Genomic DNA, 25,032 nt, shown 5'->3' on the forward strand with positions numbered 1-25,032 from the left:
CTATGCAACGTGGATCGATAAGAAGATCTGCAGAAATAAAAACAAAAAAAAAAGAAGAGAAAAGTAATATCAGCGGCGGATGTTATACCGAATAATGCTTTATTATTACGCGGACTCACCGTTGGCGTTATCACGGAAATATTGGCGTAATATGGGCAAAATGGGCTTGCCCATATTGGTCAATTATGGAGGCTATAGTCGCACTACCCATATGGTCTCATATTGTCAGCCCATACTGGACCCATATTGATAATCCCTGCAGCCCACGTGGGTCCAATATTGGACCAATATTGGCGTGCTGCTTGGGAATGTAAAATGAAGTAAACGAAAAAGTGACTTGACCCAAGCTTTACCCGATTCCATTGATGAAAAGTGTCTATTTTCTAGCGTATTTGCTCCTCTGTGCGTTACAGGACATGCTTATGACTTTTAATGCATTGTACGCGATGTTCCACGTAACGCGTCAGATATCGCAACAAAAGCTACTTGACATATCAATGTGCAGCAAAGTGTACAGTGAACCCTCGTTATTATGACCATAGTCGTTCCCGAAAATGTTGGTCATAATGCGGAATGGTCATATTAATGGGGAAGGTTTGCAGAGGTTTCACTGCATTGTTCCCCAGGAGTATGGTCGTAAAGGTCGTATGTCAGATTATCGGGGGTCATATTAACGAGGGTTCACTGTATATGTCGCTCTTGCAGAAAAAGCTTTGGCACTGTGGTACATCATCGTGTCGAGTAAATAACTATAATGATTTCACCGCGGTTCCGTCGAAAGGAGACAAAAAATTAGCAAAAAAATAAAAAATAAGTGGATGGTATGCTGCCCATTGCACAATAATATGCCAAGCCGCTATATGACGCGTTACGTGAAACACTATTCGCAATTGTTTCTATTAATATTTCGTTTGCAGGTAATGTAGTATGCATGCTGCAGAAAGTATATTGGCACGACAACAGGTAGCTCCGAAGAACAAAGTCCTCGTGATGTTAAGCTTTATAGGCCCACAACGAGAACAAAAATGATACTCAATCACGAAACATTTTTTGACGACTTTATCCGGAATATCCAACATTTGTTGGAGCAGCAAGTTTGCTCTCTGGAAAGGCGAGGTTCAAATCCTCTTGGACCCATATTGAAGTACCATATTGGCTTGTTGGTATTGGGGCATTTGGTTTCAATAGAAGCGCCAAAAAAAAAAATCACAGGACGGTTAAGGCTCGCGTAACGCGAAATTCAGCGTCAGCTGTGCGTGTGGTGAAATCAGGCCGGATGAAAGTGTGTAGACAAATTTATTTAAGCGTCATGATTTGTGGTCGCTGAAATCGTTGGCGAGGTGAGTGGTGTCCTGAACGAGGGGGCTGTTCTGGAACACCAAGTTTATGCATGAGCCATGTCTAGTTGTCGATTGGCAGATGCCGGTGCACAGCGTAAGGTTCAGTTGTTCAGACATATCACTTAAGAAAGTGGTGTTCGCCGCCAGTGAAACGTCCACGTTGAAGTCTCCGACGACGAGAAGCTTGTGCGTGCGGTGAGGCGCGAGTACATACAAGGTGTCCCAGCTTAGTGCGAAATATTTAAAGTGGAAGGCGACGCTGTCGCCGAAACGTCGACCCCTGTAACATGTAAATAAACCTTAGTTCTCTCCCGTAATTAGTTGTAATAATTTTTTTAAACTCTCCCTCAAGGCTTCTGAATCCCTTCTTTACCTTTTCTGTACTTATATATATATATATATATATATATATATATATATATATTACTTTTTCCGAGATGAAATCAATTGCAATATAGCATATGCTGAAGGGCACTCCCTAGGAGGGCATTAGCAGACTTCTAAGGCAATGTTTTAATTAACTTTCATTAATTAACTTTTTAATTATAAAAGCTGGGAAGTTGTTCCAATGAGAACATCTGATCTCTTCGGTCACATGATACCGGAGCCGTTTTCAGAACAAAAATCCGTTGGATAGATCGTCCGCAAAAAATTCGTGAAGGAACACAATTTTTTTCTTTATTTTGTTCATTGCGCATCTTCGGAGACGTGTCTTTCCTGCACCCCCATTGTGAGGGGGTGGTGCAAAAAGCGCTGCAGCGACACCTGTGTGAAGATCATCTGGCGACGTGAACATCACGAAGTCCGGATGCTCCTTCACATATTTGCTTGCGTACCATTCTACTGTCTGCGTTGCAGCAACTAGCTGTCCTTAGACAAGCTGAGATTAAGCCCGTTGTCACTCGTAGCTCAAAGTTACACCGCGTTACTGTCTCCATGGAAACCTGCATTCAAAGTTTTAAACCAAAGGGAGTGATAGAGGAGTTGAAAATCAAATACGGGAGGGAACACACCCGACATCACGGCAGGCGTCTCTGCCACTAAAGCGACTCTAGGAAAGGTCACGTGCTTACGAGAACCAATAGGAATGGCCGAAGCTCCTCTGACGTCAGAGCTCGTCGTAGAACTGCATTCAAGGGTCCCTCACTCACTGCGACACATAGAAGAGTAGTTTTTTTTCTTCGGTACCCCTGCGTGCAGTACAATGCGTACATAATCTCACAAACCACTTGTGTAACAACCCCTTAAGGACTAAGCAATTTCGAGGCACATGCCGTGTATTCACAGGAGCGACATTCCCCCAGAAGCGGAAGATGCGAAAAGCTTCACGAAAAAGTCTTCACGTACACTGCTAACCGTGGGGACTATCCTTCTACACAGCCACAAGATATTCCGTAGCAGACGACAAGAAAGCGCGCTGACGGTGTCGTCTGCTAAGTGTCGTCTGCTAAATGCGCAGTACGCCTCTTCCGATATTCCGCACCGTATGAATGCTCAACATAATACGGGTCGTAACTTCGGCTCTGGGAGCAGTGTTTCCGCTTTTTCTTCTACTAGAATATTCCGTGAGGATGTCCCTTGAAGCCACCCATTCGCGGTCTTTGTTTCTCCGCACCACACTCGTTCCTAAAAAGGCAGGTGTAACCCGCAACGCACACCAGAAGGCGCGGAAGGTTCTTTGGAGCTGCCATTGCATGAGTCGTGTGCATGCAGTGATTTACAACTTCTCGTGATTTGCAGTTAACTGCTATGTGCTATATGCTGTTCACGTAAAGTTGGGCCGCATTTTGCCACCAAGTTCAGGAGCGAGACGGTCCGCAGGGGATCCTCCGTGAAGCTGCGGTGCGAAGCACGAGGGGACCTTCCCATGACGCTCCGATGGGCGGCCCATGGCCACACCATTGCGCACCAGGAAAACAAACACAGGTACGATATACCCTTACCATCGAGCCAAGCGAAAGGCAAGAAGGGTGAGATAACTGATGTTCTGAGGCTGGTAGAGCCTGAGGCTGAGGTGGTAGAGCCCTGGACCAGTAATCCAGAAGATGTGGGTTCGAGTCCTACAGCTGGCGAACCTTTTCAGTGACTTTCATCTTTCACAAGAAGGGTGTTCGAGAGGAGAGAAAAGTGGTGAGGGGACATGGTTTAGCTGCTCGGGAGTCTTGCAAGTGTCACGTTGCCTGAGAAGGATTATGAGAAGGATTTGGGGACCGTCTTGACAAGGAACGGGCACATTTACCCAAGAGCCCGATGCTAAACTTTTCATTGTTCCGTAACGTACAGCTTGGGACAAAAATTTACGGAACACCGGTGTGTCGCATTTCTTCATTTGTGCTACACCCTGGTGTACACACCCTAGCAGAACCACATGGTGTACACCTACCTAGTATATCTACACCTATAGTGTACACCCAAGGAAAAAGTGGCGGACACACATATCAAAAGATGGATCGAGAAGCTCGTCTCATGTTTCTTTTTCGATCTCTTCTTGATATCTACACTCTTAAAAAAAGGGTGTACTTTAACTTTTTTTTTTGCCACATATATAACACCCTTTTGGAGAGTACAATTACGCTCAAAAGGGCGTCTCCTCACTCCCTCAAGGGAGTAGCATAACACATTTCTCCCTACTGGAGAGTAATATTACTCCCCGGCAGGGAGAAGGTGTTATGCTACTCCCTTGAGGGAGTGAGGAGACGCCCTTTTGAGCGTAATTGTACTCTCCAAAAGGGTGTTATATATGTGGCAAAAAAAAGGAGTTAAAGTACACCCTTTTTTAAGAGTGTAGCAAGGGACCGCTCTAATGAAGAAAGATGCCAGTGCCGTGTTCAGTAAACTTTTGTCCCAAGCGGTACGATGACTTCCGTTAACTCCAACGCGAAGGCCAGTTGTAACGTCGATACAGGAATACCAGCCCCTCAAAACCAGCGTTCGTGGCAACGATGATCGTCTTCCGTACCGAGACTAGGACGTGACTTTTGCCATTCGGATCCCCACGGTTTCTCTCAGACACTCTGAGGCAGATGTCGGCGCAGTTCCATGTGAAGTTGTCCCAGGATGCACGATACCCAAGAGCAACATTACGCCACACCGGTAGACAGATCTAGAGATGCGAAGCCCTGAAAAAAAAAAACGGAAATATTGGGGAAAAAAAGTATATTTCGTTTTTTTTTTCCCCTCGTCACCGGAAAAATAGCCCAAAATTTCCGGGCGACAAAATTCAAAAATGTAAATTTTCGTGCCTTCGATGCGCTCTAACACGCCAACAGAGCTTTAGGTGCCTCTAATCCGCCAACAACCACCAACTTAGAGCTCCGTCTGACCGCTCCAAGCGATCGCCATCGCGTTCACACAATGTCGGAGTTCTGGTCGGAGTGGACGGGTTGTTCTAATTACCTATCGCTGAGTAGACAGCAGTCTCATGGAATGCTCTGCTCTGCATTTATGCCTAGAGGATGAACACTACTAAAGCTTCTAGCTCGTGGTATGCTGTGGCTTGGCCGGCAATGCTTCGACTCAGCAGTAACCACGTTTGTTTCCATTTTTTTCAATTTTTCGAAAGAAAAAAAAAAACCCGAAAGAAACCGGTTTTCTTCGAGCGATTCAGACCGGTATAACACAGACAGTCTGCTCGGTGTAACACTCCACCAGGCAACCCAAACGGTTTCGCACGTGCCATCGCCTGGCGTTTCCATCAACTTAAAGTGACCGAAACCCCGTCTCACGTCACGATCAAATTGTCGACCGTGCAGAATATTTTCGCTGTGCGATGTAGTGTCACTGCGCAATCAAATTTACAATAACGGACGGAGAATGGGGCCCCCGACTGCCGACACTGTTACGTAAATGAGACAGACGGACCGAGGCTCCAGATGACTAACCCCAACAAGCTTTAATCAACAAGTGCCCAGAATCCCAACTCGAGCCAGGCACCGCGCGCTCATCACAATCCCATGCACCTGGTCGCCCATCGTCCTCCTCTAAGTTATGCAACACACTTCCGCGCCGACAGGGTGACCGCGTTGGCGGTAATCATATCTGTGCAGTGTCCAAGTGACGTCAGGTGGGGACGTGGCCGATCGAGGCAGGTGTCCTCACGGTCTGGGTTTACGAAGACTTGCAATATTTCAATCGTCCGCGTCGTCGTCTGACGTGAAGACCCCAAAACATCCGAAACATGCTCGCGGTGCGGCACAGGGTGTGGTGTGCTGTACAGTAGTCCTTGGCGAACCGTCTGTGGTCTGTGGCAGCTGCCGCTGGGTCGCTGAGTGTCATAAAGGAGACCGATGCGGGTGTCTGCTGACTCGTGCAAACGTGGACGACTGTGGGCAAAGGTGTGGCTTCTAAAGCGCTGCCAAGGTCCTCCGCCGATTGCGGTTGAGCGTTGATTCTGCTGCCGACGTTCGACGACATTCTCCCTATCTTAGAGCCGGCTTCAAAATGAGCTGGAGGGATTATTTCTCTTTCAGCGAAGATCTGCGAAGATCGTTGGTGCCTTTGCACAACGTCGTGCGAATCACATTCGGAGTTCGACGATTTTTGTGCTATGTTGCTCGTGTAGACGGGAGGTAGGCCTTCCGACAACCTGGTTTGAACTAGTGAATCCTTACAGTCAGTGCAGTCTTTCCCTGGTCGCTTACTGAGGTTGCAGTCCTCTGGCCATACCTTTGCATCACACTGGCCCTCAGCGGTTTCCTGGTGTTCTGTGTTCGTGCTGTCCGTACGCTGCCATCGCCATTCCTCGAAAGATGCCTCAATGTTTGCTGTGAGGTCCGACTGGTGCGGATGGCGTGACATCGAGCGTTCTTGAATTGTGTCACTCTCTGTCGAATTTGATTGACCTTCAATTGCGCCAGCTGGAGAAGCAGGAGGCTGGCTGACCGAGACTTGACTTCCGAGCTGACCAGCTGTAGTGAGATAGAACTGTTCCGCTGGTCCACACAGTGAACGTCCCAGTAGGCAAGGTAGGCAAGAGAGCCAGGCGGAGTGCGCTTCTCGCTTTAGAAATTGCCAGTTCCACTTGCCATTCTTGCTCCAGTATATCTTGCAGTTCGTCATCGAATCTCTCATTACTTATCAAACCCATGACCTGTGCATCCAGCTCCGCTAGGGCTGCCTTCCCGGCAATCAGGCATCGGAGGTCTGCTTCAATTGCTGCCTTAACTTTTACCGGTCGAGACAGAAGTACGGCGAGATGTTCGGTGGCATGGGTGACCCCGTCGCGGGTTCCTGCCCGAGTACGCAGTAGGCCGTCGAGTGCTTCGCTTGACATCCGGAGCGCGGTCCGAATCCCGGGTTTCGGCACCAAAATGTGTTACGTAAATGAGACAGACGGACCGAGGCTCCAGATGACTAACCCCAACAAGCTTTAATCAACAAGTGCCCAGAATTCCAACTCGAGCCAGGCGCCGCGCGCTCATCGCAATCCCATGCACCTGGTCGCCCATCGTCCTCCTCTAAGTTATGCAACAGACACTATCATCGCGTTCCCGTGCCTTTCTTCGCAGCTCACGCGCTGCATTTACCCGCGGTCTCCGTCACCAGTCACGTGCCAGGGGAACACACAACGTCATATACGTTCTGTCCAGTGCGCTCTTTCCAGGAGTTGAGGATTTCTTAAGGGCGTGCTAGCCTCGCGGGCGCGCTGTAGGTCATCTGCGCTTGTCGTTCTTTTGCAGGAGCTCATTTTATTCCTTGCAGAACACGCCGCAGCCAAAAAACGATTGAGGGTAAACAAGTGCTCCGTTAAGCGATAATCAACCTTATGTTCCAGGAATTCCGTTAACCAGCGATGCAGACAACTGTAAAACCTAAAACGTGACATGGCTGTTCCAGATCCCAAATGGTCCCATTGGTGTCGTCGGTCGCGTAACTCCATTCTTGGGGATAATTCTGGGCTGTGCTTACGATCAATCACAATCCGAATCACTCAGAATCAATCAAAATCACTAGCTCCCTCTATCATTTCAATCAGGAGATAGGTAGGATCAATAGAGCTGTTGAGGTAGGTATAGGTAGAAGGGTACGTGTTTCCGGGTATGACCTTTTCAGGTTTTCAATCTGGAATTCCGTGTGGTGATCAGTGTGGTATTCATTTTATATATATATTTGACGTCTTTAGAGCACCATTCCCTACGTCATTGTCTAACCCATTACTGAACATGCGTTTATCTTTCCACAGATATACAATCAAAGAGGAGGCTTCGACGCGCATGATGCTATCGGAACTCCAAATCCATTCTGCTCAAAGAAAAGATGCTGCCTTATTTACTTGTCACGCCTCCAATGCGTTCGGGAGTGACGACCTCAACATTAAGCTCATCGTACAAGGTGAGACGACTATGCGGAAGTTAATAAAAAGGGAAATGACGAATTTACAAAATTCGCGCCTTTTCGCATGCGTGTGCGAAGAAGTGATAGCGGCAGCTGTATCGTCCATGCTCAGCAGTTCGCGGGGAGCCACGTCCGCGCGGAACCACAGTCTATCGCGGGCGTTACGAACGCAGGAGTTGCATCCAATGTATTGCTCCGTAGATGGAAGCGTGCTGGGTGAACGCAATGCATCCTGGACAGGTCCTGGTCGCACATCACAGCAAACCTCAAGGCGCACGTGACCTTAAAGATGGCGGCGCCTGTGATTGGCGGCAAAACCGTTTGTAAACAATGCGGTTATTGCATCTGCGCAACGTTTTGGATGTCTTTCCATCTTAGTAATTATTTTTATCCGACAATCTCGCAGTAAAACGCGCAGTTTTGCACATAAGGCCTCGTACTGTTGACGACTTCCAAAAATGTGATGACGACACGCGCGTTAAGACTCACTCACTGAGGGAGAAATGGGCTACCGTGTTACGCAAGAAGTACAGCGTAGTCTACGCTGGCAAAATACGTTCATCTCTTGGCGTTATGACGACGGAAATATGTCGGTAAGCGACAAAACGACACGTAAACAAAGTCACTTGACCTCAGAATGACTCATTTCTATGACGCGCGACCAGGACAAGATGGCAGTTTTGCAAAAAGCACCCGCTTGAGGGTATAGTTACAACAATGTTACAGTATCATCGCATCGGCTCAGTGAGTCTTAAAGCGCGGTCGTCATCACATCTTTGGAAGCCGTCAACAGTACGATCCATGACGAAAACCCGAGACTGGGAAACAGTACAGTACAGTAACAGTACGAGGCTTTATGTGCAAAACTGCGCGTTATACTGCGAGATTATCGGATAAAAATAATTACCGTGACCGGAAGACATCGTAAACGGCGTGCAGAAACAATAACCGCATTGTTTACAAAAGGTCTGGCCGCCGATCACAGGCGCCGCCATCTTTAAGGTCACGTGTGCGACGTTTGCTGTGACGTGCGACCAGGACCTCTCCAGGGTGCATTGCGTTCGCCCAGCACACTTTCGTCTACGGAGCAATACCTCGGATGCCACCCCTGTGTAAGGGGGCCTCGCAAAGCGTGAGGAGGAACAGGCGATTTCAACCGCGCGTGGTTAAAAAACGGCCGTTAAAAAAATCTGGTGTGCAAGTTTCGGAACAGGAAAAACTTCTTTCAGAAAATTTTTTGCGGTGTTTAGGGAAATTCACAGACTTTTTAGTCTTACGCGAAGCGATGTCTAATGTTGATGCTTAGTAAAGCAAAGTAGTGCCAGACTGTATCGCGGCTGTTAATGCTGAGTCGTGTAAATTGATAGACTGATGTAGATGTACATCGACTAAGGGGCTCATATCGATGATGAAACGATGGACTGCGGTTGATGTAAAGCTGCCCCAGTTAAAAGTTATACTAGAATGTGTGGTGATCCGAGATGAGGATCCGCAATGATACTTTGCGGCACTACGATCGTTACGTTGCCGAAGTATGTTAAAACATTGCGTTTCCTATCTCTTTTCTATAGTGCCTTTAAGAGCGCATTCCTTTTTCTTTTTTTTTTGCCGCAGAGCCACCAGAGCCTCCCGGGGACGTCAAAGTCGGCGAAGTGAAGTCCCGTTCCCTTCTGCTCAGTTGGTCCCCTTCGTTCAGTGGCAACAGCCCTGTTTCCAGATATCTTGTACAGTGCCAATCGGAAACAGGTAAGCATTGGGACGCTCGTATAGACTCTCCCTCAAAATGGTGAGTTTTGGTGAATCGTTTTCGAACAAACGGTTCGCCGACCAACGACTGCCCAACCATAAGTTCCTTTCTGACTCACTGCCACTTCTCGTTGGATCGCCGCCGACTCCGCCGCCGACTCTGCCACCGACTCTGCCACCAACTCTGCCACCAACTCTGCCACCAACTCTGCCACCAACTCTGCCACCAACTCTGCCACCGACTCTGCCACCGACTCCGCCGCCGACTCTGCCACCAACTCTGCCACCAACTCTGCCACCAACTCTGCCACCGACTCTGCCACCGACTCCGCCGCCGACTCTGCCACCGACTCCGCCGCCGACTCTGCCACCAACTCTGCCACCAACTCTGCCACCAACTCTGCCACCAACTCCGCCGCCGACTCTGCCGCCGACTCTGCCGCCGACTCTGCCACCAACTCTGCCACCAACTCTGCCACCAACTCTGCCACCAACTCTGCCACCGACTCCGCCGCCGACTCTGCCACCAACTCTGCCACCAACTCTGCCACCGACTCCGCCGCCGACTCTGCCACCAACTCTGCCACCAACTCTGCCACCAACTCTGCCACCAACTCTGCCACCAACTCTGCCACCAACTCTGCCACCAACTCTGCCACCGACTCTGCCACCGACTCCGCCGCCGACTCTGCCACCAACTCTGCCACCAACTCTGCCACCAACTCCGCCGCCGACTCTGCCGCCGACTCTGCCACCAACTCTGCCACCAACTCCGCCACCGCCGCCGCCACCGCCGACGACTCCGCCCCCGATTCCGCCACCGACTCCGCCACCGACTCCGCCATCGACTCCGCCATCGACTCCGCCATCGACTCCGCCACCGACTCCGCCACCGACTCCGCCACCGACTCCGCCACCGACTCCGCCATCGACTCCGCCACCGACGCCGCCGCAGTACCGTTCGCGTACCGTTTGAGCGAAAACGTTTCATAAGACCCCGTAATATTTACAGCCGGTTACAGCCAGTGCCACTAGAATTCGTTATAGTGTTATATGAATAGATTATGCTTAGGGAGTGACTTTTTCGGGTTAAATACCTTTCTCAGAATGGGGGGGGGGGGCGGTAAAAATCGGACACTATTTTTAAATCTGTAATTCGGGGAGAAATCGGGCGATAATTGTGCCTTCGGGTGTTATCGAGTGTGTTTGTTTCCCCTCTTGTCTATTAAGTCCTTTCCTAATCTCTCTTTTTTGTTGTTGTTGTTGTTGTCGTGGTTTTTTTGCGGGATCTTGACCTTCCAGCGGTAATCCCCGAATAAGGCATAGACAGTGTTGACACACGTGGGTGTATTGCTGGGAACGTAAGTGACCCATTCTTACATGTGTTACATGTGGCGACCTTTGTTCGTCTTCAGTGAAAACATCACTTGAGGATTTCAGAGTGACTGGAATTCGGGGAGAAATCGGGTTTAACCCGAATTGGTCGGAGGTCAGTCCGGGGGGCGGGGATAACTGGGTGGAATCGGGTTTAACCCAAAAAAGTCACTCCCTAATTATGCTGCACGACAGGGAATAGCACGAAGAACTGGGGACATACCGGAGCTGGATACCGGTCTCATGCACCGCTGAGGATGACGATATGACCATGGCAAAGAAAAATATGGATAAATAAGAATCACTACGGCACTAGTATAGCGTCAGAAAGTAACGTCTGCTTCCCTTTTTAACTTTTTTCGGAGCGACAGCGCACTCTGTCAATAAGGTTTCGAGCGAGAGTCAAGACTTCGGGTCTCTTAGTTTTCTTTATTAATAATAATAACTTAATAATAATAATAACTTTATTTTTGTTATGGTACCCAAAAACAACCACTATGGTCTACTAATTGGTGCACCACACAAGGTTATACATGTGAACAAAGACAGTAAAATATACAAAAAGCCAACAAGGTTAACGGTGAAACAAACGAAGTTAAATGGAAACAATGGCACTAATACTAGTAAGAAAATCACGAGAAGGAGCGAAAATGTCGATGTCATGGTGTTGTAATGCGGAGTTAAACATTAGTTGTAAACGATTGATTGGATGAAGCTTTGCAAAAGAGTGAGGATAGAAAAGACGACACAAGATTAAGACACGCAAAAATATGACGAAGCTTAAGAAGTTGGCGCTCGATGACAATTTTGGCGTACAGTCAAAGACAGCGGCGCCATTTGAAGTAACGTCTCACGTGCGCCACCACAAGGATGCACTAAGGATTGACGCAGGGTTAGTGCCGGAATGGATGCAACATCAGTAACTATACTGCAAGGACAATCCACACACAAATTTGCCCTCGCTCACACATTGACGCACCATAGTCGGAGTGTCTTTGAAACCCACAAGGGAAAAGCGACGTCTGAGAGAACAACAGGAAGACAAAGTAACTGACACCGTTAACACAAGTATAAGGATGATATGTGCCAAGGGCCGTCCTGTATCCACTTGGTACAACACCGAATTGTTATATGTATTGGCAGCGAAGTCGTCACGGCGTCACTTGCCGTCATATAGGCCTCATAACGATCGAATGCCTATAACCTCCAATATACCCATAACCACCAAATGCTCATATGCACCGATTTTCTTTTCTTTTTTTTTTCTTTTTGTGTGTGTGTGGTTTTGAGCATTCGGTGCTATAGGCAGGAGGAGAGAATGTGCTCGTAACCACCGAAAAGACGTGGTTCCTTGCAACGTGTTAGAAGCGACATCTTAAAGAGAGAGGAGGAAGATGACCTGTTTCGGGTGCACACAATGTCACTACAATCTGAGCGCAGATGTGCTCACTTCCTACGTTTGCTTTCCAGGCTTTGTTGAATTACATATGTCTTTCGTATCATTCAATAACAACAGCTTGCAATGAGTTACAATGGAAATTCGGGCGAGTTGGCGATGCATACTTGAGCACACAAGGAGCGCGCACGAAAGGTGTTTACGCGCGGTCACGCCGACTCGGTCCCCCTAACATTTCAAATGATTACAACGAACAAGAAATCATATCAGGTAAAGGTCGTCGCCAAGCCACAGCGAGGAATTAAAAACGCGATATATGCCACTTGAAGGCGTAGCCCAAGAGGACCGCCATTGATCGCCAAATAGCTGTTGCGATTGGGCACTGTCACACATGGAACACGCACATGCGTTATAAGGTGCCACAAATTGATGCGACGGTATTTTTGTTTCCCTCAGGTCTGGCAACCAATGTGTCTGTGGAGAGTGAAAGGACGTCGGCGACTGTGAGGCCTCTTCGGCCGTCCACGAAGTACGAGTGTCATGTGCGTGCCGAAAATGATGTCGGTGTCGGGGATCCGAGCAGCCCTGCTGTAAAAGCAACCACAGGAATCGAAGGTATCAACATGCTTTAGGAGACGAAATATTTAAAGGGACTGTAAAACGAAACGAAACCAACATGTTTTTATGTACCACCATGCAGACGTGTAACATCACAGTACCATTACCATGTAGAACTCTGACTTGTGGTGACACACACAAGTCATTTACACACATGTATTTTCAAAGATTGATAGCCTCCCGATCGTAGCGTCCACAGACGACCGCCACGGGAAACACTTGGAGGCCGCCACGGATTGGCGGGCAGGTACCACGTGATAATGAAGTACTACGCAACGCATTGGGAAAAAATATTAATTGCTAATAAATTGTTTCGAAGCATTATCGCGGCTCTGTTTAAACAGTTTTGACGTTGTAGCCTGCATGGACATCGGTACCGTATGTTGGCTTCTCTTTCTTCGCGTCATCCGCTAACCGGCTTGTCTTGTGTTTCCTTCGCCGCAGTGCAATAGCGTATGCATCAATCAGCCCAACTGCTACTTCATGTAGCCGCAAACCGCCATCTTTAATTGTCCAGGCATGATTCGAGGGACCTGAAGGTGATCGTAGTGAAAGTCGCTTTTCGGTCGGTGCTCTGCGCGTAGCCTCGCATCCGACCGATTCCCACGGATTCTAGGTTTTCCATGTAGGGTTTCGAGATGCGCACCCATCATGCATGTTCGATGATCGGCGTTTTCTTTCTTTCTATTTCGCCGCACCACGGAGCATACATCGAAGCTGGCTACGTCGTTGCGTGTGTTTGCAACAGGTGGCGTACGAGGCGACTCAGTTTTGGTGGACCAACAGTGTCCGCAAGTTTCGCTGGGCACCGCAATCTTTGAAATTCGGCTGCTAAAATGGTGCCCAATGTACAACAGAGCTATTACGTGTCTGAAGCATCGACGTTGCAAGCTTACAGAAGACCACGCAGTTCCATTGCCTTCATCTTACCATTCACTTTGCATTCCCTTTGAAAGACGCACACTAATGAGGGTAACGATGCACTGATATTCAAAGAGTAGTGTCAGTCGTAATCTTATCCCGTAGTCCAAATGAATTCGTTCGTAACTTGTCTGGGAACTGAGCGCAAAGCTTCGGGTTCAAGCGCTGCCGTGAACGCCAGCAGTGCGATGGTGTCGCTCATCATCATACTTATCTTGCGATGTACAGCCAAGAATTATGGCTGATCAATGTAATCGATAAGCCTACAATACTGAAGATTTTTCTACTTCCTTTCAGTACCAGGTGGTCCTCCACTGGATGTGAAAGCCGTAGCTGTGGACTCACAATCAATACGAGTCACGTGGAAGGTACGTCAGTGAACAGTGTTATAAAAATCAATGTAAACGCTAGAACACTCGTAATACCTAGAAAGCAGAGGCCCCGTCTCAGCAATCTAGCTTTAGGATTACCCATCACAGACCTCAGCCAACGTGAACACTGGGAGAGGCCGCATCCTCCTTACAACTGTCTCCAACCTTTGCTTCCTGGATTTGTCTTTCTATTAATTTCTACGCTAATGAAGCTATGCTTTCCGTGGGCTCTCACCCACTCCTACTCACACACCTAATACCAGTTATTCTAGTCAGCACTCGAAAACCAGGTTTTGACTTCGTACTCTGAGGATTACGATGGATTACCCGCGAATTTTAACGGCTATCTAATTGCTCATGCTGACAGCCTCCAGAACCCGATCTGCAGAACGGAGAACTGAAAGGATATTACGTGGGGTACCGATTGGATCAGCCTGGTGATCCTTACCTCTACAAGACGCTACAAATGCAGGACGGTGTCCGTGAAGAAGTGCTCCTTTCGCCATTGAAGAAGTTTTCGCCTTTCGTTATCCTCGTTCAAGCCTTCAACGCGGCTGGTCCGGGGCCTAGGTCGGACGAGGTGACAGTCTCCACGCTTGATGACGGTGAGATCTCCTCCATAGTATACAGGGTGCCCCAGCTAAGTGTATACAGATTTTTTTAAAATATATATAACACTTTTTCCAAGATGAAATCAATTGCAATATAGCATATGCTGAAGGGCACTCCCTAGGAGGGCATTACAAAAAGTCCGAAGGCAATGCTTAATTAACTTGTTAATTATAAAAGCTACAAAGTTTTCCCAATGAGAATGTTCCTTTCGGTCACCTGATATCGTAGCCGTTTCCAGAACAAAAATCCGTTCGATAGATCGCCCGCAAAAAATCCGTGAAGGAACGCCATTTTTTTCTTTATTTTGTTCTCTGCGCTTCTTAGAAGACGCGTCTTTCCTTCATCCCCAATGTGAGAGGGAGAAAGAGCACACTATCGCCTCTCGCGTCCTGGAAAAAGATCAAAAGGAAACAGAACACGCGACCCAAGATAAGGCCAGTTCCGATAGAGTCACCCCATACATTTGTTTTTGTTTTGTTTCCGCAAGTTAAAGCTCATCTTCGACGCATGAGGCGGCACTGTACTCCTTTCCCCTCTCACGTTGGGGAGGAAGGAAATACGCGTCTGCGAAGATGCGCAATGAACAAAATAAAGAAAAAAATGGCGTTCCTTCACTAATTTTTTGCGGGCGATCTATGGAACAGATTTTTGTTCTGAAAACGGCTACCATATCAGGTGACCGAAAGGAACTGATGTTCTCATGGGGACAACTTTGTAGCTTTTATAATTAACATGATACTTAATTAAAGGTAATTAAGACATTGCATTTGAACTTTGCTAATGCCCTCCTAGGGAGTGCCCTTCAGCATATGCTATATTGCAATTGATTTCATCTTGGAAAAAGTGTTATATATATTTTTAAAAAATCTGTATACACTTAGCTGGGACACCCTGTATACAGTCATCGAATTGACACAACTGGTACGGAAAGCAAAAAGGTATTGGCCGAAATCCTGAGGCAGTTGCTTCAGCGTTCCCGGTAACGGTTCCAGTAGGTGCTTTTGTAGCGGTCTTTTAGCTGTCTCGAAAGTAATTATTGTAACCACCATGGTATCGGACCCTGCAGCAGTTCCTTCAGCGTACCGTTTCCCTGTAGATATCTTTAGGGAATTTTTGGGAACCGGCGCGGTACGTACGGTCGATCGATCGGTCGGTCGGTACGTGGTCCTGCGGCAAGGAACCGACCGGAGACTCGCCATAAAGTGTTTTCGGGAACCGAAGCCTAACAACCGCCGGGATACGTGTGGTGCCATCTCTCGTTAAGAATAGAAGAAAAACGTCTTTCTAATATGCGCTGTAAATATTCTTTCGTAGAACAATAATAAGCGTACTCCCACACGTACATTCGCCCGTTAAGATATTGTACAATCCACGAAATGGAACGTTCGAACAGTTCTAAGTCACCACAGCATCCCCACATGGAACGGCATTCAAAATGGCGGCAGTGGTCTTTTCCGATATTTTTCTACGGCGAGTTTCTGACCTTTAGTCTGACTAACGATGAACCAGAAAGATTAATACACCACGAGGCTTCCGAGGAACGAACCCTTGTGAGGAACCATTACGCCATCCGCAGAATACTTGGCTGCATCCATCCCATCCCATCCATCCCGTTTCCCATCAATCCTGTTTCCCCATCAATCCTGTTTCCCCATCATGTTTCATCTTCGGTCAGGGAGTCCCCGAAAGAGAACCATCGGAAGCGAACCCATCGTGACCTCGAAACGACCAGGAAGATCGCCGCGCGGGAAGGATAATGTCCCCGAGGCAAAGCGCATGCGCGTGGCTCCCGAAAACTCTCTTTTGAATGAGTCCATTAGGGGGGGGGGATATGTCTATTAAGAAAAAAAAAAGAAAGGAAAGGTTAGCCAGGCAAAGAGCCGGCTTGCTATTCCGAAAAAAAGGAAGAAAAGGGGGAAGGGGAAAACGAAAAAGAAAAGAAAGGAAAAAGAAAAAAACAAAAAGGGGAATCAAAAAGAAAAGGAAGGAAAAAGAAAAAGGGGGAATCGAAACAGAGGAAGGAAAGAAAAACAAAAAGCAACAAAAAGAAAGGAAAGGGAAAGAAAACAAGAAACAAAAAGGAAGGAAAAGAAAAGAGAAACAAAAAGAAACAAAACGAAAGGAAAAGGAAAGAAAGAAAGAAGAGAATAAACTGTCCTTATAACGTTCCCTGTAACAGTACCTGCAATTCCCGCTCCTCCCTCGGTAGCTGTGCATTTTAAAGGTTGAAGTAATTGAGCCAGGCATCCCCCTTCTTTGTTTTCCGTGACACTCGTTCGCTGCTAGTCGGACAAAGTGTTCGCGCTGTGTGTTCCTGGGAAACCACATATACATTAACTGACGCCTGGCTTTGTTTAGTGCCTAGTGAGCCGCCACAGGATGTGAAGTGCACGGCGCTGAGCTCGGAATCAATCCACGTCTCCTGGGAGGCTCCCCCTGCGACGGCAATTCATGGTTACCTTCAAGGTTATCGCATCTGGTACGCACCGCTACCAGCTGCCAAAGGTCAGTACACTTTGAGCGTTCGCACTTAAATGGGTGGGAGAGGCGAAGCAACTTTTAGCCTTCCTAGTACAGTGAAACCTCGTTAATATGACCCCCGATAACCTGACATACGGGCTTTACGACCATACTCCTGGGGAACAATGCAGTGAAACCTCTGCAAATGCCCCCCGTTAATATGACAATTCCGCATTATGAGAAAGATGTCCGGGAACGACCATGGTCATAATAACCAGGGTTCACTGTAAACAAGGCGGACGCGAACGAAGACAACGCAAGAGGGTCTTAGCATGAGGTTACCCGCACATCGTCACGATTTGCGGGTAGGAATTCGCAATGGCTGCGAGTAGCGGGTAAAATGCAGGTGTACCCGCAATACGACCGCGGATAAGGCGGATATACCCGCATTACCCGCACTCCATGGCCAAGTAAGTGATCCCTCTCTGTCACACGCGAGCTCAGCAGTGCCCTATGTCGTTGGCCGTATAAATCCATATGTGTCATACTGCAGCAGGCAAGTGTTGTCGGGCGAGTTCGATTATTAATGCAGACACTGTTGAATTGCAGTTTTATTGGCATATACGATTGAAGCCGTCCGAGACACGTAAGGCCAACACTCAGAATTTCCATTGTTTTAAAATAGAAACAGCGATAAAGTGGACGAAGAACACTTCCCTCTGAGGGTCCCAATGCGGGTATGCGGGTATACAGACAGCACTGCGGGTGCGGGTCGCCCAGATTAAATTTTTGCGGGTGCGGGTCACACACGCGCGTGTACTGTGCGGGTGCGGGTCCAAGTTTGCTTACCCGCACTCACCTCTGAATGCAGAAAGAGGTCGTGAAGAGAAAGCTGTGACTGGTCAAGAAACGACCCTGCTCAACTTGCGCAAGTTCACAAATTACTTCGTTCAAGTGGCTGCGTTCACTCAGAGGGGTCTCGGCACGGAGAGCGAACCTGTCTTTTGCAGAACGCTCGAAGATGGTGGGTACCTTTTTAATTTGCTCCTCCCGAGTAGAGCAATCAGTGCGTTACCTCTAGAAGTGACACTGCTGTGGAAAGGTACTCTTCAATTTAAGAACTATCTAATAAATTTTAAGATGAAGCGAATGACGAGGTTTTGCTCACGGTCTGCTCTTCATCAGGGGATGACCTGAGGACCTTTTTTTTTAATTTGAACAAATGCTATATAATTTTTGCGGGACACGCTGTTGTTGTTCCAGTGCCAGACCCTCCAGAGGAGGTTAAGGTGCTAGTCCTATCTTCAATGTCCCTTCTCGTTGCCTGGAAACCCCCCAAGCACCACAATGGCCTTGTTACCCTCTATTCTATCTACTACAAGACGACTGACAAACAGGTACGTTTGACTTTCGTTTGGTAGAGTACCTTGATGGGTAGTTGCCTTCAGTCAAAGGCAAGAAGCAGTTAGTTGGCAGTTTAATTTCGAAGCAGTTCATATCCACAATAGAGGTGATAACTGTGTTAGTGCGTCCTCGATTGACATCCTTCCCCAATAAATCTGTTATGCATATCACTAATTTCCCTCTCTTGTTTCCCTTTCCGCTTCTTGCCAATAAACTTTCAGTGGCTACCCAAGCAGCACAATGTACCGAAAGTCGAGTGCAATAGGGGTGGACGGTATGTGTCTTATCAATGTTCTTTAGTTTCACCAGTTCGTTCAAGGTCTTCCACCTACCCGTCCACCCCTATTGCACTTGACTTTCAGTACATTGTGCTGCTTGGGTAGTCATCGCTTCGTCTGTCTGCACCTCGCCCCGTCCTTGCGATGTTTCCTCGTGTTACTACTAGCCTTGATTTTGCTGAAAACCCCATTCCCGGAAAAGCGCTGTGTCACCATTGAAATAGTAGTACTTATACCATTGAAATCTGCGTCGCGGAAGATTTTCAAAAAAATTCAGGTGGAGGCGCACTCGTCCCGACTAGCGCCATTGTTTCTCCAGCAGTGCCACCAACCCGAGAGCTTCTCGGCGTCCACCGAGGCAAACCAGAAAAACGCCCTCGATACGAGATGAGCACGGGATGACGTCATCTAATTGACCTAACTGACTTATGCCAAAACGAAACTTGCGAAAGCTTACCAGTTCCTCCAGAAAGTCAGGAGAACTGCATAAACCTCTCTGACCGGATGCGGGGACGACAACGTCTTATCCGTTGGTGTTGTCTACGGTGCACTGTGATGTCTTCTTTCCATTGTGGCGCTCACACCCCTTTGTGTCAACATGAGATGTATTGTCGTTCCAGAACGCAACGGTTAAGCTCGTGCCGACGTCGACTCTCGAATGCAACATCACGCGACTGCCACGTAACAGCAGAGTGGACGTCTGGATGACGGCGTCGACGCGCGTCGGTGAGGGCCCGCCGTCACAGACGATCGTCCAGACTACAAACGAACAAGGTACACGACGTCATGCCTCGTGCTCACTTGAAATTACATGATGCTTCGTTAAAGCTTTTCTGACGACTTATTCCGATAGCTCTGCCTTTGTTTCCACATGTGCTGACGGTTATTATTGTGTCCCGTAGCACTAGTAAAAGATTCCGTTGCCCACAGTTGTCATAGTTTACAGGTCCCCCTTTTGTGACTAAACCTCATGCCACACGTCTCTCTGACTTGCGTGTACTTGACGGTTCGGTTATCGCTTTTTTTGATTAGAGATTTTCGAACGCGTCTAGTGCGATGTGCGGGAAGTCGAAGAAGAAAGCGCTGCGGCAGTAGAGGTTTGCGGGGTATTAGGGAGAACGTCCTTTACACTCATTTCCGCGTTTTGCGGTATTCAGAAGGAATGAATCGCCGAAAGCATAGAAAACTTGTGCAATTGAAAAATTGTGCAATTTGAGAACATATATACCGCCGTATGAACTACGTCATGAACGGTGGCTTGTCCCGCTATGCAGAACAAATTATGGCAAGCAATCACTTTGTTACAGGTCTGCCTCTGTTTTTAACCAATATATCGGTAAATCTCTGAACCCTTTGACTATGCGTAGGTATAAATTAGTGCAGTATTTTCAAGAGCATAATTAGTTCACAGTTGACTTATTATAGATAAGGTGTGTGATGAATTTATTTCTGTCTGTCTCCCCACTTCATCATCACAATATATATGTTGTTGTTGTTGTTTGTTATTTCTGTCTGACTTCTCAGCCTTTTTGACTGTATTTATGTTTTAAATGTTTTGGCTAAACCATATTCTTCTATGTAAAATTGTTGCTGTTGCTGTACACTGGGAAAGGAGCCTTGTCAAGCCACTAGGCTTTTTGTTCCTTTTCCATTCGAAAGATAAAAATAAATTTCATTTCATTTCAAAACAACAACGACACCCAAAAGCTGCGAAGCCACGTATGTGTAAAATGGCGGTGGGCAAGCATGACCATATTAGAGCGCGCGCCGCTCAACACAGGTCTGTGCTACGCGTTTCAGCCTTATCGCGTTGGTGGGGTACCGCCCGGGTTTTCGGTTTTTATTTTTGGACGGATTTGACGTATGTTTTTCGGTGTTTATTGATTTTCACGTTTTTTCGATGTGTTTCCTTGCGTGTACATGCATGGTTTACCCGACAGTTATCGGCGAATAGAAATCGGAATGTAATTTCAGCGCGGCGCTCATTCAACGTGGCGTTGTTCGCTGCGGTGGCGTTTTACGCCTAACGAAAAAGTAAATGGACATTTTTCGCAACCATCGTATTTCTCTATGGTTTTCTGATCTGTAGCAACAACTTGCCGGGCACGTGCAGCAATTTATCTCTGTCATCGTTTCCTGGAATGTCCCTCTGTATTCGGTGTTTTTCGGTTAAAACCGAAAGCGAGGAAACCCTACGCGTTGGATAGACGCGAAACCGTCTCAGATGCCTGCATTGCCGTCAGGTGTAACAGCAGACGTCTTCGCCACAGGATGACTTATTAACGAGCAAGTGCGGCGACTGCGTGAAACGTGGATGCGAGTTTTATCTTTTCCAATCCGTTTTTGCGAGGTCTAAAAAAATGATGTAGGCTAAGGCATCTGCTAGCATAGGCAGTTTATGGCTGAATGCGTGTCCGACATGTCCCGCTTATACGCTTCAGCGCTGAACCCGAACGGAGCGCTGCGCATTGGACGATTTCTCAGCGTCAAAACGTCGCGCGTACGCCATGGCCTTGCACACGCGGTGAAGAAACGCCAGCGAGGCGACCACCCGAAACGCATGGACGCGTACGGAGCGAGTGACGCACACTCTTAAAAATGAACTTCACCGCATAGCACGCTCCTAGCCAACCATAATCTCGAATGATATCGTTATCTACCCTTATTGGTTGAAAACGGGAGGCGTACGCCTTTTTTGTGACACTTATGCTGTTCATAATTGTCACAGAAAAGGCGTACGCCTCCCGTTTTCAACAAATCAGGGCAAATAACGATATCATTCGTGGCAATGGTTGGCGCAGAGCGTGCTATGCGGTGAAGTTCATTTTTAAGAGTGCACGCCACTGTTGCTATATTCGTCGACCACAAATATCTGTTAGAACGTGCAGATGCTCTTCTTTCCTGTGGTTCCTGCGTTCCTTCATTCCAGATACCATTAAAATGTTCACGTAAATTTAGTGTGATGGATAATGTCCCAAAAAATTTATGCGAGCTGCTCATACGCCACCTTGTCTGCCGCACGACGGCCATATGGCTCTGTCTACTTCTCGGAAAACGCGCCCAGACGCGCGCGAATATCTGTAGTCGACAGATTCCGGCGTACGCCCTCCGCGCGCGTTGAAAAACTGGTTTTTACGAGGTCACACGCACGCCGGGCGCGCGCGCGCGTCCTGAAAACGTCGGAGAAACGCTCCATGCGTTTAGCCCTTTAGCGAAAGGTTCGCGTGGGCGCAGCGGCGCAGTTCTGAGAGGCGACACTTGCTACCGTTAACTGAAACTATGGAGAAAAAGAGGGGGGGGAGTAATGGGTGGTTTTCAAGTTGAGAGGTGCCGCTGCGCATGCTGGGTCTTCGAATTTCCGATCCGAAATTTCGCTCAATTGGAGCAAAGCGAAACATTATAAACTCTGGCTTAAACGACAACCAAGGTGAGTTCGTCTGGGAAGGGCTGCCCCCAAAGAAGTAAGGTACTTTAACAAATACTTCGCACGTACTTTTCTTATGACAAAGATACGATTTCGTGATAGATCGTGCATGTTTCGGTTTCGTTTGGCGTGCGCTTTGAAATCGTGAACTTTTGCTATGTGAAATGTTCCGCTACAACGCGGTCAATTTGACCCTTCAGATAAGAAAGATAACAACCACCATCTCAGATATGACACAACGAAATGTACAGGCAGTATTTTACGCTGTAATCTTCTGCACTCTGAGGATAATACGCATATATAGCCGTTTCCTTTTAGTTTGGGACGAAGCTGCGACTTTAGTGATATTCTTTTCACATTATGGGGTGGGGGGGAGTTGATAATGTTATCACAGCTACGCACAATTCAACATGATAAGTACACAGCATGGCATTTGGTGACAAGTGCCTACACCCCTTAGTTCAATTTTGGTTTACGCTGATAACATTTTTCCAAAGGCGCAAGATCCAAAGGTATACGCGATACATTTCATGTCCTTTTTCCGCGGAATTAGCGCAGTTAAGCGATGAACATCCGCTTATTTTTGCGTTGAAAACACGCTGACGCTATACGACTCCAGCAGAAGTTCGGACCGGAAGCGTAAATCCACGTGACATTGCAACTTCCCGAACGTCATTTTGACAGGAAGTTGCAAACCACCCATTAAATCGTATTGTTTCTGAATGAAACAAATAATTACCCGCGTTTTGTTCCCTTATACAGTACATTCTATTACCTTCTATTACATGACAGTTCTATTACATTGTTTCTGGTTCTACCTATTCGCTCGCCAGCATAAAAAAAAAAGCTTCATCGAGAGAGCACTAGTAGCGCTGACTGCAGGCATCATGCGTAGTCGCTCGCATGCTCAGTGGAGTCAGATGTAAAAGCGTTCAGCTGAATGTGTTATCGCTATCTCTGGAATATTATCGAACGACAACGAGTTCATACGTTTCGTATTGACCCAAGCAGCAAAATGTACTGAAAGTCGAGTGCAATAGGGGTGGACGGGTAGGTTGATGGCCTTGAACAGGCTCGTGAAACTGAAGTACTCTGATAAGACGAGTACCGACCACCCCTATTGCACTCGACTTTCAGTACATTGTGCTGCTTGGGGAACTGCAATGTGATGTGCTGTTTTCCTTCGTGTTATGTACCGCTTCTAGTATCGACTGAAAGAAGATAGGGGGGGGGGGAATATGTTTAATGCAAAGTAAGAAAAAAGGAAAGGGAAAGGGAAAGGTTAGCCACGGTGTGGGCTTGCTATTCCCTAATGCTTTCAAGCAAACAGAAGAAAACAGCAGGGATACAGAAAATTATCAAAAAATACAGAAGAAACAGCTCCTTCAGAAGATAGGGCTGCATCGCCGTGCTTAGGTTAACAACTATTGTCTATTTTTTTCCTCAGGCTATGTGGAAGGTTGTGACCCGTTTCAGTTAGAACCTGTGCTGTATTGTATCCGTGTGCTTGAAAACCTGGTTAAAGGGCAGTTATGATTGTGACCACGAGAAGCGCTACTGTACATCATTGGGTCATTGGTGAAAGGAAATTACACTATCATCATCATGGCTACTCCCACTGCTTCATGGCTGCAGGGGTTTTGAACAGCAAGTCATGTGACGATGAATAGACGCAGTGTAGTAGCGCGAAAGCTTCGGAGCTGGCGGAACTAGTAGACACGGCCGAAGGTTTGCTTGTGTCGTCCGGATCAGCTTTACTTCTTATTTTAACCCGATACAACCTTGTCGTGCAGTGCCTGCCCGTACAGTGAGCTTCGACGAAGCTGTCCGTGTGAGTCCGGGAGAAGACGTGCAGCTCCCATGTCCCTTTGTCGGCACGCCCCCTGTCCACTGGGAATGGAAGTTTGGGTGAGTGAGTTATGCAGTCGCTCTTGTTTTATCACTCCACCAGGCATTCAGGAAAACATCTCACAATAAGCTGCCGAGGATATCGTGTGGTACTTAAGGAATAGGAGGAAAGCTTTCAGTCTGGGGATCCAATGAGATTGGGGATCATCACTGCGCGTGCCCAGAACTCAGGTCACTCATACTGCGCTACAAGTCAGCTACAATAATTGTTCTGGTGCTGGAACTATCCGTGTATTCACACAAGCGATATTTCCATGGAATATTCTAGTGGAAGTAAAAGTCAAAAATTGCTCACGGGGCGGAAGTTCTGCCAGGTCTTATGTCGAGCATACGCACGACTCCGAAATGCATGGAGTGGCGCTGTGCGCACATAGCAGACGACAGCACGGGCCCTGTCGTCTGCTACGGAATATCTTGTGACTCTAAGCCCAGGGATATCCACCATGGTTAGACGAGCGCGAAAAGGCATGACGTTGAGCGCTCGTGCTCACGTGACAGCAGGAAGTGATGACGTTGTGCGTACTCCCGTTGGAGTTTTCTGGGAAATGTCGCTCGTTTGAATGCGCGGCACCAGGAATATTGTGCAGGAGCAGCATCTTATATGACACACATCCGCCGCAGCCAAAAGCAAAAAAGATTATGTATGGGGGCTTCACTTCTCCTTTAAAGTAAAGAAACCGCACCGGAAGTGCACCGGATGATGGCAGACAAGACACACCTTGTCACACCATTCACGTCTGGCCTTTTGACCTGTTCCCGCTATTTGTGGCGCATAGTGGCAAGTCCAGGGGGCGCCATAGCCGAAGGAGTCGGAAATGTGCGAAAATGTTTAACTAATATCGACTAT

The 25,032-nt window shown here is 47.7% G+C and overlaps 2 protein-coding genes across 2 annotated transcripts in view; both read left to right on the forward strand.

Annotated features, from left to right (window-relative positions):
* LOC135386350 (cell adhesion molecule Dscam1-like) overlaps positions 1–25,032 on the forward strand; it is a 357,610-nt gene that overhangs the window by 84,247 nt on the left and 248,331 nt on the right. Inside the window, exons 15-25 of the mRNA XM_064616211.1 lie at positions 3,116–3,266; positions 7,522–7,670; positions 9,288–9,419; positions 12,646–12,804; positions 14,026–14,096; positions 14,467–14,704; positions 17,070–17,216; positions 18,043–18,195; positions 18,435–18,568; positions 19,474–19,627; positions 24,071–24,185. Of these exons, the coding sequence (XP_064472281.1) occupies positions 3,116–3,266; positions 7,522–7,670; positions 9,288–9,419; positions 12,646–12,804; positions 14,026–14,096; positions 14,467–14,704; positions 17,070–17,216; positions 18,043–18,195; positions 18,435–18,568; positions 19,474–19,627; positions 24,071–24,185 (1,603 nt within the window). The remainder of the gene's footprint in view (positions 1–3,115; positions 3,267–7,521; positions 7,671–9,287; positions 9,420–12,645; positions 12,805–14,025; positions 14,097–14,466; positions 14,705–17,069; positions 17,217–18,042; positions 18,196–18,434; positions 18,569–19,473; positions 19,628–24,070; positions 24,186–25,032) is intronic.
* LOC135386458 (uncharacterized) lies at positions 9,457–10,395 on the forward strand. Its single transcript, XM_064616363.1, has one exon. The coding sequence runs from the start codon at positions 9,457–9,459 to the stop codon at positions 10,393–10,395; it is 939 nt and encodes a 312-aa protein (XP_064472433.1).

This window comes from Ornithodoros turicata, chromosome 2, assembly GCF_037126465.1.
Source record: "Ornithodoros turicata isolate Travis chromosome 2, ASM3712646v1, whole genome shotgun sequence".
Taxonomy (NCBI): Eukaryota; Metazoa; Arthropoda; class Arachnida; order Ixodida; family Argasidae; genus Ornithodoros; species Ornithodoros turicata.

What these genes read in the sequence shown, in the direction of transcription:
- LOC135386458 (XM_064616363.1), top strand. Translation starts at nt 9,457, where the DNA reads ATGGTGAGTTTTGGTGAATCGTTTTCGAACAAACGGTTCGCCGACCAA.